The sequence below is a fragment of the Dermacentor variabilis genome, chromosome 1 (assembly GCF_050947875.1).
Source record: "Dermacentor variabilis isolate Ectoservices chromosome 1, ASM5094787v1, whole genome shotgun sequence".
In the NCBI taxonomy this organism is placed as follows: domain Eukaryota; kingdom Metazoa; phylum Arthropoda; class Arachnida; order Ixodida; family Ixodidae; genus Dermacentor; species Dermacentor variabilis.
In genome coordinates this window covers 148,676,160-148,696,611 of record NC_134568.1, presented here as the reverse complement: position 1 = coordinate 148,696,611, position 20,452 = coordinate 148,676,160, and the positions used below count along the sequence as shown (strand labels likewise).

General features: G+C 41.2%; 2 protein-coding genes across 4 annotated transcripts in view; one reads left to right on the top strand and one right to left on the bottom strand.

The window, feature by feature from the left end:
- Positions 1–19,665, bottom strand: part of LOC142586201 (copper-transporting ATPase 2-like) — a 118,957-nt gene extending 99,292 nt beyond the window's left edge. For both annotated transcript variants that reach the window (XM_075697455.1, XM_075697459.1), the window contains exons 1-8: positions 19,414–19,665; positions 19,155–19,280; positions 17,813–18,701; positions 15,698–15,880; positions 14,156–14,319; positions 8,148–8,309; positions 6,515–6,594; positions 3,118–3,277 (exon numbers count right to left, since the gene is read on the bottom strand). In XM_075697455.1, coding sequence (XP_075553570.1) covers positions 3,118–3,277; positions 6,515–6,594; positions 8,148–8,309; positions 14,156–14,319; positions 15,698–15,880; positions 17,813–18,701; positions 19,155–19,268 — 1,752 coding nt within the window. In that variant the 5' untranslated portion in view covers positions 19,269–19,280; positions 19,414–19,665. The remainder of the gene's footprint in view (positions 1–3,117; positions 3,278–6,514; positions 6,595–8,147; positions 8,310–14,155; positions 14,320–15,697; positions 15,881–17,812; positions 18,702–19,154; positions 19,281–19,413) is intronic.
- LOC142586225 (ATP-dependent RNA helicase DDX55) overlaps positions 19,654–20,452 on the top strand; it is a 35,114-nt gene continuing 34,315 nt past the window's right edge. The window contains exon 1 of one of the 2 annotated variants that reach the window (XM_075697477.1): positions 19,654–19,910. In XM_075697477.1, the coding sequence (XP_075553592.1) occupies positions 19,695–19,910 (216 nt within the window). In that variant the 5' untranslated portion in view covers positions 19,654–19,694. The remainder of the gene's footprint in view (positions 19,911–20,452) is intronic. The other variant, XM_075697486.1, reaches the window with a different exon arrangement.

The following is a 20,452-nucleotide window of genomic DNA, read 5'->3' as shown; positions in this document are numbered from 1 at the left end:
TGCTTCAGGTGAAGAAGACATAAAAGTGAAGCCGTTGAAAGCTGTCAGTGAAATTGTAAGCACGCCTCTTGCACATATCTGTAACTTAATTCTTTCTAACGGTGTGTTCCCAGATAAGATGAAGCTAGCCCGGGTGACTGTCATTCATAAAAGTGGCCCAGTTAACGACATGAATAACTACAGGCCAATATCCGTTCTTTCTGTCTTCGCGAAAATTGCTGAGCATGTAATTAATAAAAGACTTTGTGAGTTTCTAAACATGTATAAAATAATAGCTCAGGAGCAATACGGTTTCTGTAAGACTAAATCTCCATAAACCGCTTTACTTGAAATAAAAGAACAAATCCTTGACAACATAGAAAACCGAATGTTAACTCTAGGCATCTTTCTAGATATTAGGAAGGCCTTCGATTGCATGCAACATGATGTCCTTTTGAAAAAGCTACCTCTTTATGGAATTCGTGGTGTCGCATTATTCTTAATAAAAAGCTATCTCACCTCTAGAACACAGTACACAACAATAAATGGAGTTAGTTCCGAAATTCAGTACATTAAGTATGGCGTGCCGCAAGGATCCGTCTTGGGGCCTGTTTTATTTTTACTCTATATTAATGATAATGTAAATATTCAAGGCTGTTCCAATATTATATTATACGCGGATGACACTAACGTGTTCTTCTCAGGAAGGGAAATAGGAAATTTTTTTGAGCAAGCTAACATCTGGTTACAGCAACTAAGCTTGTGGCTAAATGCGAATAAACTCCAATTAAACATAACTAAAGCTAAGTATCTAGTGTTTAAATCAAAAGGAACAATAATCCACCCTCAGCTAACACTCCAATTTCAGAAGGTCAACCTCGAACAGGCACCAACAGCCAGATTTTTAGGAATTATATTCCATGAAAATATGTCCTTGTCACCGCACGTAGATGTTCTTAGAAAAAATATTGCTCGTGCTGTCGGTGTGCTAAACAGGTTGTGATATTTGCTACCGATAAATGTGAAGCGCAATATTTACAACGCGCTTATACATTCTCGATTAACTTATTGTTATTTAGTTTGGTCAAACACTACACAAACTAACTTAAGATCAATTCAAACACTCCAAAACCGTGCACTGCGCGCGATAGGTAACTTAGAACGTACTGATACCACTAAACCATACTATAACAAATATAAAATATTAACAGCATCAAAACTTCACACTTACAAATTATTCCTCTAAATTTCACGGCAATTCTGGGAAGACAAATGTTCCTTCCAAAGTAAATACCATGGCAGAATGACAAGCTATAACCTCAGAAAAACTCTGATAGGAAAACCACGTTGCAGACCAAAATACAGAGATCAAAAATTAGCAGTTCAACTTCCTAACCTTCTAAACGACTACACCTTGGTATTGGACCTGCTAAATTCTGGAATTTCAAAGCAAAGCTTTAAGAAAACGGTAAAAGAATTGTTACTATCCGAAGACTAATAGAAATGTTCAACTACAGGTATAGAAAATTTCGTACGTTTTTCTTTTTCTTGTTGTTGTTGTTTTTACAAAACTGTGTAAACTTTAACCTTTCAGCTACAGGTATGGAAAATTTTGTACGTTTTTTTTTTTCTTGTTGTGGTTGTGCTTCAAGTGATTAGAAAACTGTGTAAACTTTAACCTTTTTTTCTTTCTTCTTACGCGAATTGTGTACTCAAGCGTTGGAAAATGTGTACTACTTTAATTTCATGTGTGCTCTCCTGAAAGCCTGCCGCTGCCATTTTGCTGCCAATGTACGGGTAGCACGGCCTAATCAGGCAAATGTTTGCCTTTAGCCGTGTCCACTAAGACAATCTGTTCATTGTCTTAAATAAATCAATAAAGAAAAAAAGAAAGGGAGCACTGAGGCGAAAAGAAGAAAGAAGACAAAACTCATCTGCGCAAGCTCTGGAAAGGTATCACCACATCTCAGTCGGGTACATGTGCCGGTCTACGTGAGAGATAGCTGTTAATAATTAATTTATAGGGTTTTGTGTGCCAAAACCACTTTCTGATTATGAGGCGCGCCGTAGTGGAGGACTCCGGAAATTTTGACCACCTGGGGTTCTTTAACGTGCACCCAAATCTAAGTACACGGGTGTTTTCGCATTTCGCCCCCATCGAAATGCGGCCGCCGTGGCCGGGATTCGATCCCGCGACCTCGTGCTCAGCAGCCCAACACCATAGCCACTGAGCAACCACGGCGGGTCGAGATAGCTGTTAAGGCCCTTAATTCCTACCTTATGTAATCGAAGGCTGACTCACGCACGCACTTCCACCATTATAGATATGCCATGCCTCTACCATAAGACGCGTATCTTCATTCTTGTGCCTGTACAATATCGCGCATTCATCTAACTCTGGCGTGCAGTTACAATCTTGGCAATGTAGGGAAAGATTGGAAGGCGATCCACCGGTTAACGACCTTTTATGTTCCATTAGGTGAGCTTGTGCAGATGAGTTTTGTGTCTTCTTTCTTCTTTTCGCCTCAGTGCTCCCTTCAGTTGATAGTCGGCATGCGTGTTGTCCACTTCTCTTCTCTTGTGTCCTGTCTGCGTGCCTCACCTTTTTGCATAATGAATCCTTACCAACTAGCTCAGCTTTCTGTCGTTCTAAAAACCAGGTTAGACCATTATGTCCTGCCTTCATTTTTTCTGCTTTGAGCCCAATCTTTTTCTGCCCTAGAAAAGTCTACATAAGTTTCCAGGCTTTCACTTGCTTTCAAATGCAGGGCAAGCACTTTCTCTTTAATTATAAAAAATTGACTAGTACCTCAGCCACTTGTTACAATACTCATTTTAGGAAGTCAGCGAGGAAATTTCATTCAATGCTGAGTCTTTTGCTTTTACCAATGTTTCCACCATGCCAACTCGCAACCCACCACAACACAACCCACCCCCTAGCATAAAAACACAAATAACTCTGATGTCACATAAGAAATGGGGCTGCTACTTCATGTGCCAATTGTATTAGGCACCTGAATTAATGCATGCATGTGCAATACTCATGTGTGATGAATCTGCTTCTTAGGTAGAAAGTTGCAGACAGCCCATTTAAAATAAAATTATGCCACATAATGACAACCAACATGATAGGAATACCTGAACTGGTGATGCAAAAACAAATAGAAGAAGATTTTCCAAGGATAGCCCTGGAATAAGGCAGCAATGACTGTCCATGCTGGCAAAGGCCATGAAGTAAACCATAACGACCATGGTAGGAATGCCACAAATAAGAGAAATTAAAAAGGCACGGCGCCACCTGAAAGCAAACAAATCACACACAATGTTTTACAATACCAGCAACACTATACAACAGTGTAAATATTTGGGCTTGTTTGTGTAACAGTTTGCCTTTTTTTTTGTTGTTGTTGTTACGCAAATAGCACAAGGACGTACAATAGAAAACAGAGACATGTACAGGCGCTAACTTCCAACCACAATTTATTTCCAGGACGGACGCCACTTTTATACCCTCACTTTTTTTCTCTGTGTTTTTTTTTTTCATAAGCACGTGTCTACTGACAAGGTAACAGAGCAAATGATAGTAAAACTCACTTGCAGACTCGGCAAAAACTATTATGTTTAACGCAAATACGATTTGAAAGATACAGTTATTATCGGGAGAAACAAATGCTAAATAACTCGCCTCATCATTGGAAGTGCTCGCATTGAAGAGTTTGGCGATGCTTGTGTTAGCCAATAATCCATGTCCCTATGAAAGAAAGAGTTGGAATTCCTGCGCATGCATTAAACATAATAGTTTTTGCCTAGTCTGCAAGTGAGCTGTACTATCATTTGCTCTGTTACCTTGTCAGTAGACATGTGCTTGTGAAAAAAATAGAGAGAAAAAGTGAGGATATAAAAGTGGCGTCAGTATCGGAAATAAATTGTGGTTGGAAGTTAGCGTCTGTGTGTGTCTCTATTTTCTAGTCTACGTCCTTGTGCTATTAGCGCTTCAGGAAAAAACTAGTCAACATGCGGCTTTTATTCAGCAAAAAAGAATTAATTAAAGGGACTCTACTACACGAACTATGCATGTTGTTTTTATTCTGAGCTTGCTTATTATAAGACTTCATGATGTATCAGAACCAGTGAAAGCACTGAGATCAGACCACTTAATATTCTAATTTGTTCCAGAAATGAGTTTCCATGATAACTGCAGTGCTCAACACCCATGATTTTCCGCAGCGTATGTAAGGCATAAGGCACGTGACACGTCTTATACAGTTCGTTATGAGTTGTTTGGCAAGAAGACCAAGCTGCACATGTTTATGAAGCACATATAGTCACAACTTAAAAAGTAAAATTGTATCTTAGACTTCTTAGAGCTGCAAAAAGATCTCAGCTCTATGCAATAAAAATTAAATAAGTCTACAACTGACAGTATGCATGCTATCCAATGATTTACATAAAGCGTGCATTTCACCTAGTGTTGCATTGGGCTTGGTGGTGATTCAGGCTCTTCAAAATGTGTGTCTTAGCATGGGAAAATGCACAGTGGCTCACTTATTCTGAGAATCTTGCATTCCACCACCAAACCAGAGAAAGTCATTCCTTCTCATGTCACATGTGATGAAGGAGGCTTCTGTTAACATTATGTACAGTGCACGTGGCTATTGCTATCATGGTAACAATGCCGTCAAAAAGCGCAGCTGTGAGTTGTGGGAAAGCCACAATGAGACATCATGAATGTAAGTTGCATTTTGAGTGAATGATAAGTCATCACTGGTTGAGTGAAATGCAAAAGGGTATGCCTGCATTTTGAAGACAAAGTCTTCTTTGCTGACTTCAAAGCGGTTTGGCATATCTGGGGTCTGAATATCTTGGAACCACTTTCAGAAAAAAAAAAAGCCCTTTCACACTTCCAGGGCGTTATAGCAAGTCACAAAAGGTATCAAAATGTAAGTCTCAATGAAACAAAAAACGAGAATTAGTCGCAGAGTAGGTAAAATGAATGGTATGGGTGTATTTAGAGCCAATATAGTAAAAAATTGATTGCATTGCATTATACTCCTGTAAATAGTGCACTGCCACAGATATAGACATGTTGAGGCAAAGCCACCGATTTTAATTTTAAAAGCTACACTGACCGATGGTTGTAAATAATCTTCACTTTTGGGTTTTGAGTTCACTTAGACTAAGCAGGGCTCGCACAAGGTAATAGTGTGTCAAAGGCGGCTTTGCCGGTGCCCACAAGAAGCGAGAAACAGTCGTAGAGTAGGTAAAATGAACAGTACTACTATGGTGAGCACAAATTTAGTCGAAAAGTAACCACACTACACCATAGACAGCACTACCTCCGGGATTGGCCCATCTGGCCTCTTGGTCAAAACAAGAAAGGGTCAACCAAGTGTCAACGCTTAAGAAGACAAGGTCGACGTAATTGTGCGCGAAATACAATATGAATAAGATACAAAATGAGTGAATAATGAACATGAAAATGAGAGAGGATAGAGAGATATAATGAACACTTAATTATCGAATTATTTGAACTACTATGTACGTCGACCTTGTATTATTTAGCATCGACACTTGATTGACCTTTTTTTGCCTGCTTTTATTTTGCATTTGTAAATTGAATTTTTTGAAACTAAATTTGTAATCGATTTCCTTTTTTTTTTTTTTTTGCATTCACCTTGGGACCATACATGGAAAATGTTCTGGCACAATACTTGGTGGTTGAAATGACGTCACAGAGCCCCTTTAAGATCAACCAGGCCTATCTTGACAACATATTTAGAGTTGTTGACAGTCAGCACTTATGTTGTGTTTCTTGCCTCTGTGCTTTTTTTTTCCCCCACTAATAACATGATCCGCATATGGATCAACTTTGATAAGTTTATTCATACCCACTTGAGTTTTCTCTTAATAGTTAGCATGCTAAGCAGTTACAAACATTTACAAGCTCATCAAATTGAAAACATAAATTGCGCAAAATGTGAATACAGTTATGTCAAACAATACTGTCAGAAAGAAAAATATTGTGTTAGAAATAGTACATGGCAAAAATAATTGTGCTTTACAAGCTCGACCTTTAATAAAAAAAATCTACAATATACCTTAACAAACAACCAGCTTACTTTGGCCTATGAAAAGTCTTCAGAGTATTCCCTGTTATCAAAGTTATGGTGAAAGAGATATAGCTGCACCTGCCATGCTACCCTACTATGAGCAGCAACAATTTTTGTTTTTTGTTTTTTTCCTTTTTGCTTGGATTTTAATTTTGAAAGAAACAGAACTGTGACACAGCTTCCTTGATCTTTTTTTTTTAAACTGCAAGCACTCACACTGCACAACTGCTCCAGCAGACAAGTTGTCATGTCTTAGTTTGATTATTAACAAAACTGTCACATTCTCTGCTAAGTTTTTTTTTTAAATAATAAAATGGAACCCCCACTACAACATTCATCTACATGGTTCTTTCAAACATAACTTTCATTTCAGCACGTAAACGATAAAATGGAATAACTAAGATAAAAAGAACAATCCTACTCACTTTCTAATTTCAGCAACATGGGTGAGATGGTCTACACCGAGCTTGTTGACAGGTGCAGGAGATGCTTCAAACCCCAGCTCCTGAATGATTACATGAAATAGACGTCAATCATACTGTACTTAAATGTGTGCGTGCACGTGTGTGTGTGTGTGTGTGTGTGTGTGTGCGTGTGTGCGTGTGTGTGTGTGTGTGTGTGTGTGTGTATGTGTGTGTGTGTGCGTGTGTGTATTTGGCCAAGCAAAATGTTTAAAAAATGCCACAAAGTTTAGTTTACGCTATGTTACATTATTACAGCAGGGTGCTTTTGGCTGCTGTTAGAAGCACTATCTATGTACTTGCAATGTGCAGGCACACAGACTTAATGCCCTTGTGCAAAGACACATGCCTATGCATTTTTTTTTATTGTTGCTGGCAAACTTGCCTAAACACACCACTTCGGCAGTTATAATCAAGTTAATTCTGTATTAAGAGTACAGGATGGCAGCATCCTTTTTCGTTGCTAAAAAAGTCCATGACAGCTGTGAAATAATGATGAAAACAAATGTCCAATTCATTCAGTTATGTTGTAATAAGCTACAACTCTATTACCTTTGTGGGAAAAGGCAGTAAACATCACAAGATGATAAAGGGCACAAGACAGGTTTGCACAATATTTGAGTTATTGAGAATTAACAGTTTAAGCAAACGAACTCCTGCAAATTACTACAAGATAATTATAACGAATGAGACAAAAGTTATGGCAAGGCTTGTTGGTTTACTTTACTTTCATTTTTAGAGTATGAACATGATTCATGTGAGCCGCATAGTGTTATAGTAGTAACCATGAAAAATATCCTTCAATACAACTGCCAACAAACACTCTGGAATCTTTGCGCTGCATCTTACAAATGAAGGAGATCCGAAATCTATAAAAGAAAAAGAAAAAAAAATCCGAGGACAGCTAAGCACTTATGAGTTGTGAATGTGAATGCATTAATGTCCAACTGAACGCCGCTGAGCGGTCCTGCCAGTTATGAACTCCTCAAGGGCAAGCAGGTGCATTGAGACACTTGGCCAATGCCTCCTAGTTAACACATGGGCAGTGCGCTTTGATCTGTGACGTCACGCTACCTCGCCTGACTGCCACAGAATCTAATGGGGACGCTCCTGAGTAACCCAAGGTGATTTTGCCATCACTGCTTTCATCACGCCGGACTTGGCAATGGAAATTTCAGTCCAAGTAGCGTGATGCCTTAAAGCAGGGTGCACAGGCCTACTACCTAGGAGGCATTAGCTCGGCGCGTTTTGATTTGGCCTTACCAAGGCGCAATTAGAAAGCAGGCGAGATCTTGCACGGAGAAGGAACATGGGGATAACACAGGCTTCCAAGAGCAAGAGTGAGAGCGATGGGGCATCACGACGATGCCCTCTCCCCTCATGCAACACCTGGCACCTTATCACAGCAGCAGGTGTTCCTTTTTACACGCTCTTCTCAATAGAAAATCATAACATGGTGTTGCAGCCAATGGGTATTTAGGCGCCATTTTCGCTTGTCCGAACAACAGATGCCAGCTTTTTCACTCAATGGACCATTTGATGCTTCTGCATCAGAAAAATATGCTGCATTGGAAAGCTTTTTTGCCATTATACTGACCTCTATAGCTTGGATAAGTCTCCGTGGACCAATAAGTTCACTGTCATACACAAAATGGCCCCTTTGCATGGCAAGGCTGACTGATGCTTTTGTCACACCTGGTCGCTTCAAGAGGTTAGATTCAATGGAGGAAACACAAGAAGCACATGTCATGCCTTTGATCTGGAATTAAAACAGAAGTGATTTAGGTAGAGGTGAAAGTGTAGTCATTAAACAAAGTTAAGAGAAAGCAGACAGTTGAATTACTTTGTTTTTTTATAAATGGTGAACAAGTGCTAGCCACCATGCCTTTGTTCTCTAACACAGACCAGACTATTACTAGCTGTTATAAAGTTAAGAACTAGCAGGCAACAAAGGCGCTGGTGCGTTTCTTGAAATGCAGCAGTCTGTATGACCACCTGCGACTGACTCAGCAGTGAACACTTGTGTGTGTAACAGTGCAAAGCGTAAACTTCTCTCCTCCTTCTCTTTCAATCCCCTTTCCCCCTTCCCCAGTGCAGGGTAGCCTACCGGGCTCAGTCTGCTTAACCTCCCTGCCTTTCCCTTATGACTTCTTTCTCTAAGAACTAGTAGGTGCTGACACCTAGTGAAACATTGTGGTCTGTTTCATACGAGAGCACATAGTTGGTGATGTGACTGTGCGTGAGTGAGTTCTTTGGATAGAACTGAGAGACTCAATTAAAGGTGCCACTCCTTCTGCCTATCTACAATATGGTGTCAGAAGAATAGGTGCAACCAGTGAATATTGGCTCTTGGTGTCCTCCATATGAAGAACCACATTAGTAAGGAAATGCCAGTGAGCTGCACTATGTAACTAAGTCTCAAAATTCAACTGGCATCACTACCTAGCACCTCAGGAACATGGCATCATTCATGATTCAGCAGCCAGATGGCATCAATTATTCATCGCCCAATGAGTGGCCGCAGTGAACACAGAGGTTTGAATGCTTACCTCTTCAGGACACAGCACAAAACCCAAAAAACATCAAGTTGATGCACTACTCTACATCAGGGGGCAAGCAAGCCGAGGAGATCTATGCCAGATTTAATCTCTCTGAAAAGAACTACAAGAAATTTGATGCAGCCATAGAAAATTTTGACAAATACTTTAGCCCATGATGCAATGTAATCGTCTAATGAGTCAGGTTTAACACCAGAGTACATCAAGACGCTAAGTTGGCTTTACATTTTGTTTCCATGCTTCACAAGGTTTCGAAAGACAGCAAGTTGGCCACACTCCAAGAAGAGTTCAGGTGCGACTGCCTTGTGGTTGGCATCAAAGACAAACATAAAAGGCAGAGATAAACTATCAGCCAGGCTATAGCTCGATGCACATGTCAATGCATCGAGGATCTTGTCACTGCATTTAAAAGGACCTTGAGTCCATCTGCCAGATCAAAAGCACCTGCCAGCAAGAGGCCAAGCTCCACGATGAAGTAATGAAGTGTCGTATGTGAACAAAGTTGAATCTGTTGCCCAACAGAGACAAACCAGTTGGCATACTTCGAAACAGGACAAGAATGACGGTTTCTCACACAGTGAAACCACACCACCTTCATCCTTCAGGAAGAACAGTGTTCTGAAACCATACTGCTGGTATCGTCAAGAGTGCCACCCTCGTACTCTCTGTCCAGCATGCTTGAAAGTCTACAGGATCTGTCTAAAAACGGGCCACTATGCTTCCATGTGCGTGTCATAGTGCTTCAATTCTGTTTAAATCAACTAGTCATTGCAGACCCAAAATTCCTTGGAGCAGCAAAGTTGGAACAAGGGAGGGAACAGTCTTAGCTCAAGGCTCAGTCACTAACCTTCAAAAATGACAGTAGTGCCCACAAAACAGCCCTTCAAAACAACCATTCAAAATGTTTAAGAACAAGCCTTCTCTTTCAACTCCTCCTTGTTATCTACATGGTCCAGATGGGAAGCTTCTTTTTTACATAGCTAGTTACATAGCTACTGACATGCACAATCCACATTTGTGCCCGAATATCTGATCACCATCTTGATTACTTGCCAGTGGAGAGACTTACAGCTACATTATCAAGAACCATCGTGCCTCACTAATTACCCTAAGCACCATCTCCCTTCTGGTACATGCAGAAGCCTCATATATGCCTCAAAGACACTACCACTTCCGCACAAAGTGCATGCGGACCCTGCCAATATTTACTTGAGAAAGTTAGGCCTTTCATACCAGTTCCACAGCCACTGTCATTCTTCTAGCCCATCTCATGATAGCCAAATTGCAAACATCGTGTATGACTGTGACATATATAACCACCCTTCATGCCACTGTTGGATATATCGAGCAGGCATCACCATATAAATGGGCAGTGTTTTGCTATTCAAAATGCCCTTCAAAGCTTGCAAGCAGCATTGTGCCATAGAAATTATGAGAACTTGATTCAAGCATAATAGAAATCTGCCATTCTGCTGTTGAAGAAAGGACATATTTTTCAGTAGCTGCCTCGTTCATTGTGGTATTTTTTGGCTATGATCTAACTGATGAAGCTGCCCAAAATGCCCATGACAATGCACAGACCATGCTTATTCCATTATTAATTAAACTACAGGATTTTACGTGCCAAAACCACTTTCTGATTATGAGGCACGCCATAGTGGAGGGCTCCGGAAATTTCAAACACCTGGGGTTCTTTAATGTGCACCTAAATCTAAGTACACGGGCGTTTTCGCATTTCCCCCCATAGAAATTATTCCATTATCAAGAGCAGGCACAGCTAAGAAGCTCTACCAGACTGTTTGAGACACCATGCCAGCTCTTCAGAGCTGGTGTGATGTCTTGTTTCTTAATGCTTTATCCATCACCGTAGCTGCAATTACATTCAGCCATCTCCTGGTGCAATATTACCCTGCTGTGTCACGTACGACTGGGAGTAGCCTTCACAAATTTGCACTTCCTCCTCATTGATAAGGCTGGCTCCCCCATATGCAATCAATGCAACTGTAAAGAGGACATTAAGCAGCCCCTCTGCCACTGTACCTGCTTTGACATCCAACACCAATCTCTTTGGAGTGCACTCAGTTGACCGGACAGTTGAACCTTTACAGAAGCAATGATTCTGGGTGCACGGCCTCACTGATCATCAACACAGAATGCTACACATGCTCTAATAGCTTTCTTGAAATGAACGGGCCTGAGAATATGCTTAAGATACCCTGCGTCTGCTACTGCGTGTATGAACTCTCTCTGCTTGCCTTTTCTTCCTTTCTTTCAATCCCTCATTTATTTTCCCTCATGCTGAGTAGCCAACCAGATGCCCTTCTGGTTAACCTCCTTGCTGCTCCTTGTTTTCTTTTTCTTTCTTCCAGCCACAGGAATACCAGAGCTCCAGCTCAATGACCATACAGCAGCTAAGGATGCGTATGTTTCAGAAGATGTCTGCACTTCTTTGCTTGGGAAGCCAGCCATTAGAGAGCTCCAGATGTTGACAGGCATTTGTGAATGCCACTACTAAGGTAAGGTGTTATCAAAAGAGGAGCTCCCAACGTTGTTTCAGGGACTTAACTGCACAAAAAACTCTGGATATGACTGCAGACCGGAGCAGAACCATTCATGCTCGACTCTCCGAGGCACATTCCAATTTCCTTACATGAGAAGACAGACTTGCAACTACAAAGGATGCAAAAAATCTGGACGACATCAACTGTTGATGAGCTGATGGAGTGGTGTGCACCTATGGTAGTCATCACAAAACCTTCCAGAAATGTGAGAATCTGCATGGACTTCACAGAGCTTAATCACCACATCCAGAGAGAATGGCATGCTATCCCATCCGTGGAGCACAATCTCCGATACTTCTTCATGGGCCTAAAGTGTTCTCCAAACTAGATGCGAACTCCGGGTTTTTACAAATTCCACTTGGTAAAGATTTCAAAAAGCTGACCACATTTGACTCCCCTTTGGGCACTTCTGCTTGAACAAGTTACCTTTCTAAATTGCATCTGCTCCTGCAAACTTACAGAAAAAATGTCCTATGTATACCACGGGACCAACAGAGTTGTTCATCACATGGACAACATCCTTATCTGGGGTCGGAATGAGACACTCAGAAATGTGCTTCAGCTACTAGACAAGGCTGGAGTGACATTGAATGGAAGCAAATGCTTGTTTCAAGTTCAACACCTCACCTTCAAGGCTCGATGGCTGGGCCAAGATGAAATAAGACCTGATGAAAAGAAAGCTCATGCCATTTTGAAAATGGAGAGCCCTAGAAACAAGATCGAGCTGCAGAGAACTCTCAGAATGCAGCATACTTCACCAGATTCATTTCCAATGTCTCGGAAGTCCAGCAAGCTCTTACTTTCCTGTTATCAAAAAAGCAAGAATTTGCATGGGATACTCCACAACAGCAGGCTTTCTACACATGGAAGACAGTGCTCTCATCTCCCCCAATCTTTGTTTATGATCTGTCGAGAGAGACAGTCATCACAGCAGATGCTTCCTTCTTCGAATTCAGTGCATTAATTTGGCACAAGCGAACAAATGGAACATTTGAAGACATGACTTCGGCCTCAAGGATGCTCTCAGAGACAGTGAAACGTTACATGCAAATCAAGAAAGATGCCCTTGCCTTGGTCTAGGCATGCTAAATGCTAATAATAATAATATCTGGGGTTTTACGTGCCAAAACCACTTTCTGATTATGAGGCACGCCGTAGTGGAGGACTCCGGAAATTTTGACCACCTGGGGTTCTTTAACGTGCACCTAAATCTAAGCACACGGGTGTTTTCGCATTTCGCCCCCATCGAAATGCGGCCGCCGTGGCCGGGATTCGATCCCGCGACCTCGTGCTCAGCAGCCCAACACCATAGCCACTGAGCAACCACGGCGGGTGATGCTAAATGCTCTATGATTATCATGTCAGCAAGCTGTTCAAGCTGAAGATGGATCATAAACAATTAGTTCCCACCTTAATTTCGAAGAGCCATGATGATTTAACTTCAAGATTGCAGAGGCTAAAGACGAGGCCTGACACTTCTGCCTTTCAAGTTGGCTCTCTTGAAGAATGGGTATAGCCCTGCAGAGCTGCTCATGGTTTAAGAACCAAGATAAGATTCCTCTAAGTCTGAGCAAGCTGACACCTCAACCACATAATCAAGAAAGTCTTCAGAACTTCAAAAAATAATATTGTGTTAGATCAAAGACTTCAACAAACATCATGAAGTCTGCAACCTGTCAAACCTTTTCTACAGAGATGTCTAGTTGCCAGACCTCAAGCTCAAAGGGACCATACAAGTCCATCAAAGAGCCTCAGTCCAAAAACTAGGTAAACACAGACATTGGTGCAGTATGCAGGATTAATACCCAGCTTATTTAGTACCCCGCTACTGGCCCCAATGCAGGAAGTGCCAATAGTATCAGCGAATGTGCTGGCAACACCTGATCTTGCTGCCAAGACACTTCCCACATGCAATATCAGAAGTGGGTAATGCGTAAAGCCACCTACTGCAATGAACTTTGCTTTCTATGTTTGGGATATGCCTTAAGTGTTACCATTGGTTTTCTGCACATGTGTGAAACGCAACTTTTATGGCTTAAATTTTGAATTTTATGTAACTGAATGGGACTATAATGTGCATTTTATATTTGCATGCTGTCACAAGTACTGTGTATAAAGTAATTATGGTTTACGATTTTCTTATTTGTACTGAAAGACAAGTAATTAAAATAAGCTTTACTGCAGTTCACACATGAGGCACCAACTACTACTACCATAGCACCTTAATTTTACCTCACCTGCAGCTCACAAATACTCGTATCCTTTCAAGATCTCATGGAAAGTGAGCTTTGCTCTAGTGATCACTCATTATATAGGTACATGCTCATGCTCACAAGTCAACAGCTTCTGGCACTTAGTTCCTGTCTGTACTGATCGCAGCTTTTACATTTAAGCAGGTGTTTCCCCACTGTGCATACACAAAACAAAACACATATGCACACAAGCACATGCAAAGATGAACACCCAGATTCAACCTGCACACTCACTGCAAGATCAATTTCTCCTGGTTGAAGCTCTGCTGTTTCTATGATCGATGCATCGTAACCAAGATCTGTTGTCACTTGTGAAAGCTGCATAGGTGAAACTTTTTCTGGGTCATACTTCACTTCTGCTCTTTCTGACAGAAGACTGACAAGTGCCTGGGCTACACCTAAGATGTAGAAAAACACAAAAAGAAAACAGTACAGCACTTTGGAACATCACATTGATGTTCAGAATTAGGCAGACTTATACTTCAAGAAAATTTAATTATGAATGAAAAGCAAGATTAAGATGATGAAATTTTGCTTTGATCACTTACACTGGACCCCTGTTCACAATCATAAACTATGCATAAAGCGAATAGAATGTCTTAAATTGCACAAGATATCTATGAAAAACAAAAACCTTTCAATAACTTCAAGGTCATCTGGGTCAGTGCTTCCCACTAGCATGATCTTCTGCAAGAAGCATTAAAATCGGGCTCAAAGTTTGCTGCAACTGCCTTAAACAGAAAAGCATACTATACCTTTCAAAAGCAAAGCAGATATGCCACCTTATTCTCTACCAATCTACAGCATCATGAACCAACTGTAGTCGACATTATGGCATCGTAGTTCCCGGCATGCTCTGCAGCAAAACCTGGATGCAACAAAGGTAAAGCTGCTGGGCATTGAATGCAGCTGTTGCCTCTCTTTTCGTCAAAATTTGTTCGTCTGCAGGCTCTTCATCCCTGCTACCTTCATTAACCTTTCCATCCTTGAAGGCTTCGGTCATCAGCTCCAAGTAGATTGTCATGGCATTGTTAGCCATGGCATATTTATGGACTGTCAAACCCACTGCTGCACTACAACAAGCAACACAAGTTGGGCTATTCCTGTAGCTGTGTAGCAGGACTGGAACACTCAGTGTCACTGTCATGCCTGTCAAGTGTGTTGCTAGCATTAGTGTCAACTACAGTTTAGTGGCATCTGTGGAGGGCAGTTGTGGTGCCACTATGTGGCATTTGTTGTAAAGCAATAAATCAGCTGTTGAGGATGCCTAAATTCCTTCATTGCACAGAAAAATTAATAGTGGTCTTTATTGTAGAGGTGTTTACAATACAAAAGAAAGATAGGAATTCATTACACAGGTCATTTTATTGCGGATTCATTTGACTGTACATGGCATTATAGCATTGTGCATTAACCTAAATGTGCTGCAGTGGCTGGGAATAGGGCCCCAGAACTTTGCCTCAGCAGCAAAATTACAAAGGTGCTGAGCTCCCTCTTTAGCTGAAAAGACACAATATAACCGAATATAACAGCCAGAAAACTTTGAAGAAAAGCAATAGTAAAATATCAGTTTGTACCTTACTACTGCTACTCAATTTACACCGCACACTATAAGTAATCTACACTGTTCAAGGTTACATTATGCGGTACAACATATAAAAAATGTTTCCAATGAAGGATGTTCAATAGACACTACACTTTCTGAAACCACTGTAAACAACAGCTGTGTACTATTTAAGAATACAAAACAAAATCTAAGTTACCTACTAAACATACCATTCAGCTTTAGAAGATTTTTCTCAACGGCTGATACACAGGAGGCACACGTCATGCCTCTAACATGAAGATAGCATTTCTGCAAAGGCACTTCTTTTCCATGCACAGAACCTGACGAGATTTTTGATGTTGGTGCCAACTGCAACCTATTCTCCACTGATGAATACATTGCTTCACTTGAACCTAAAGGAAAATATAATAAAAACAGATGAAATAGAAATAAACAAAAACATTCTGGCGAACTTGCAAAGCACTGTTAAAGTGACACACTTATAAACAAAGATTGCAAAGCTAAGCCATGATGTCATTCCACTCGCACACTCTGCTGTGGGGTGTGGAACGACAGTTGGTACCACTGTTTCTTGCAGATAGAAAATCAAGTTTCCGTTCTAGCAAAAGCAAGGACTGCACCTAAACATGGCACTAAGCAAAACACAGCCAATGGCTCTGCAAACTAAGTATAAGCACAAAAACACCAAGCAGATTAGCTGGCAGAGCCATTTACACATTCTTCTTCAGCAATGAAACAGTTACTAGTACAATGAATTGTGCAATCGAATGGAGAATGACAATATACGTGCATCCGAGGGGCAGTGCCAGCTACCCTCCCCCCAAGTCTGTTAAAGGTGATGCAGGTTTGCCTTACAGTGTCTTACATTTAAAGCTCCCAATCCATTATGAGAGATTAGTAATTGAGAGCAGCATCATTGTGCATTGGTGAAGTTAAAGAGCAGCTCTGGCAATTTCTTACCATGTCAATGATTTGACTGATTTAGATCACCGAGTGCTTTTTGACATGATAAGACAACGCAATCCATACCAAAATACACACATAATTTTAAGTTAGCGAAACCCCCGCAGAAACTGAATATGTACTGGGCAGCCCAGAGAGCTGCCTCTCATGCTGTTAGTGGCGACATAAAAGAAGCCATGCATTCGGAACAGCAGTGCTAAAAGCAAAATCTTGGGACAACTTATTAACTACAACAAATTCTACAAGATACTTGGTGCAGTGTCAAAAAAGTAAATAACATAAATAAAAGAAGACTCCTTTGTAAAGTTCACACTGCTTCTGAAACCTTCAAGCCAGCTAGTAAATTGGAACACAGTCATGCATTGCAATCGCAGTCCTGTACATGTTGCTTAAGACATATCTCAAAGATATCAACACCAGCACTGCTGCTCAAGCCACGACATTACGAGCAGCAAGCATAGGGTAGCCAGTATAAATAATTCATTCAAGGGCACAAATTGTTGGTATGCATGCAGATTTCAAAAAATTTTTTTTAAGGAAAGCTACACACCTCTCAACAGTGTCATTTACAAAAGTGTTCAGAAGAATGTACGATATGAATTTTGTTCATGTTTACACACTTAGAACTATCACTGAAGTTGCTCATTAAACATACTGAATAAGGAGGGGAAGTTTTCAATTCCTTCATTCTGATGAAATATTCTTGAATGGGTCCATTCAAGATGCGCGGTAGCTTTGCAGCTAGCTAGTACAGAGCTAACGAGCTCATAAAGATGGCCAGAAGAGGGGGGTACAATCACAAAGCAATGACAGGTTAAAACTTTTGACGTGCATTTCACCCACTTTCCAGCTTCTAAGATGGAACCTATAGTTGTTGGAAATATAGCACCCATTGTGCAATGGCCACATAATCTCTGTTTTCATGCCATGTTATATTGTTAGTATTTTCACATCATAGGGAGACTGAAGGTGACATTAAAAGTGATGGCCTAACTGAGCTGCAGGGGATGAGCACATATGGTGGCACAAAATGTGTTCTTACTTTATTGCAAATTAGTGTGCTATGTTTCCCTTGCGACATTACCACCACAACATTAATTATGCAGACCATGAAGATATGGCTGACTGGAAAAAGTATCAGCAGAAGAGAAAACTTGTACAAGCAGACGGCACAGTAATAAGAGATGAAAGCATGGAGTAGTATTTACGTACTCTTCACCACATCCTGTGTGTTGCACCATTTCAAGTTATCTGTTATGATAATCAGCGTGGAATTAAACCTATAACACTTGGCTAGTGAGGAAATGTTTGCAAAAAGGAATGCAGCATATGAAAGAGTGCTGAGCTGCAAGTGCACTTACCAGTGTCTAAAGAAGAAACAAATAGGCATGATGCAGCTTTGCTAAGCTGTTTTTCAAGAAGTGGCGTGTCCTCTGATGCTATGGAGCCTTTTTGAGTCTGTTCCTTGATCTCGCAGCCATAGCCAGAATCACTGATAATTTCCACAATTTTTTGGCGTGTCAATATTGATGAGATGTAGACAACAGCAGCAGTACCTTCTTGAAGAGACACCTTGACACCTTCAACTCCTTCAGTTCGAGACAACATACCTTCTAGAGAGGTAACACAAGACATGCAAGTCATGCCTGTGACGCTGAATAATGCCGAAACAAGGTCTGGGGGTCCTTGCTCACTGATGATTGTTGCTGAATACCCTGCATTGCAGACAGCTCGACACAAGTCATATGCTCTCACCTCATAGCTGCAGAAGTCAACTAGCACCCTCTGCTCTTCAAGTGACACAGAAACTGACTTCACTCCTGGTTTTGCAAAAAGTACTCTTTCAACTGAAATAACACACAGGCTGCAGGCAACACCCTCAACAGAAAGAGTGACAGATGATGGCTGAATACTTTCAGGCAGAGTCACAACAAAACCAAGGTTGTTTACGGTAGACTTAATAGCAAGAGGGTCCGTTTGAGTTGTTTCAAACGTAACATTGGCTCTGCCCTTATCCAAGGAAACGTCAACACGGCAGACTCCCTTGATTTGGGCAACACTTGCCGTTACTTTGCCAACACACTCGTTGCACATCATGCCACCAATGAGCAGTGTGATATCTTCAAGGCTTGGACACGAGTTCTTGGTGCGTGCATTGAAGCCACTCTCTATTACTGCTCGGGTGATTTCACGCAGAGTTACCTCGCTTGGATCATACTTGACAACAGCTTCATTTTCTTCCAGATCCACCTGCAAAGAGCGGTTATATCAGATCGTAGCGCGGCTTATGTGCTTCCGCGAAGACGACAGGCAAGCGAGAACAACGCAGCCCGCTTCACATTACAAACGGGAATCTGAAACCACTACTACCTCGATCGGCACACTACTGCGCTGTTGTGATCTCACGGGCAAGCTGCGTGAGCTCGCTGGCTTCACCTAAATGACTATAAAATTGATAAAGTTTTCCAACTGAGTGAATATGCATACATCGGCTAAGGTGCGTAATAAACTGTACATTTAGGATGCAATATACACAAAAAGGCACATTCATGCGACTTGCACATTGTGGAATGCAAGTGATACATTCATTAGAATCATAATCTTAAATTTCAAATAGACGCCAATACCGAATGTTATTCATTTTCTATAAGTAAATATGCCGAGATACGTGAATTGTACACACTACAAAATAATTAAACTTACGTGAACAGTTTCAACACCGCTCAGATTCACCAACTTCTTGTTGATTATCTCAACACAAACCGGGCATGCCATTCCTTCCAGCAAAATAACATCAGTTCTCATATTAGGGGCCATGGTACTTCCTCACTGAAATGGAGAAATGCAATGCAGGAAGTTAAATGAAAACCCGCGCGGCCAATGCGTCGATCGTCTGAAACATTCTTAAGGCCAGCAATTACTTCAAGACAATTACTTGCAACAAAGTGACCCATAAACATACCTTCGAAGTACCACTCACGTACGCACGAATGAGCTTCGATGTCCAGCGACGCGGAGACACTCAAAACTAAGGTGAAAGTGCAAAGTGGAAGAGTCACAGTCGAAACCGACGATTTTGCCGAAACCAACACACAGGACACAGTAGTAACGCTGTAGCCGCACGATAGCCAGCTGGACTTGGCTTACTATGGCTTAACACTCAGTCAGTAAAGAAGTTAATTGAAGCCAGTGTATGGCCAGTCAGTGGTGCGTCCGAAGCCTCTCGTGTCTGCCTTGTGTGTTATGTGTTATGTTCCGGCGTGTGAGTGTGCTTTTGGCGTAGGTTGGTACGCATTGCAATGCAGTGTTAAACGTCGAGTAGAGATTTATAGAAAGGTTATAGTGCCATTTATTATAATGTCTGAAATCGTTGATTCATCATGGGCGTCGTTGAAGATACGCGATGAGGTCCGAAAGGCAGTTCAAGAACTTCAATTTGAAAAAATGACGCCTGTTCAGGTGTGTAATAAGACATTATCTATACGACCGAAAATTTGAAACTAAATGTTTGCTGTTACGTAGTGCTTGCGCCTAAAGTTTATGTGTGCTACGTCAACTGATCGGTTTCGTGGCAAGTGAAGTTAAAGGATGCGCGCAACTTCTGTGTGTTAACTGCCTCCCTGCGCGTTAGCCAGCGTGCCAGCTGAAGTGTTCATATCTGCGTTACGTCTCGACATTTTCGTGCCCCTTAACCCGTGAAGTGTTTTATTATTTTGACCAAAAGTGACCATGTTTTGCTTTTTTGTTTTAGGGCTTATTTTCAAACTTCATGGAAAATCATTCTAAAGCTTTTTCATCCAATTTGCCTCATGTTTTCAGCATGCAAACCTCATTTTACCTCCTCACTATGCAGTACACATACACACACGCGCACGCACGCACGCGCGCGCGCGCACACACACACACACACACACACACACACACACACACACACACACACACACACACACACACACATATATATATATATATATATATATATATATATATATATATATATA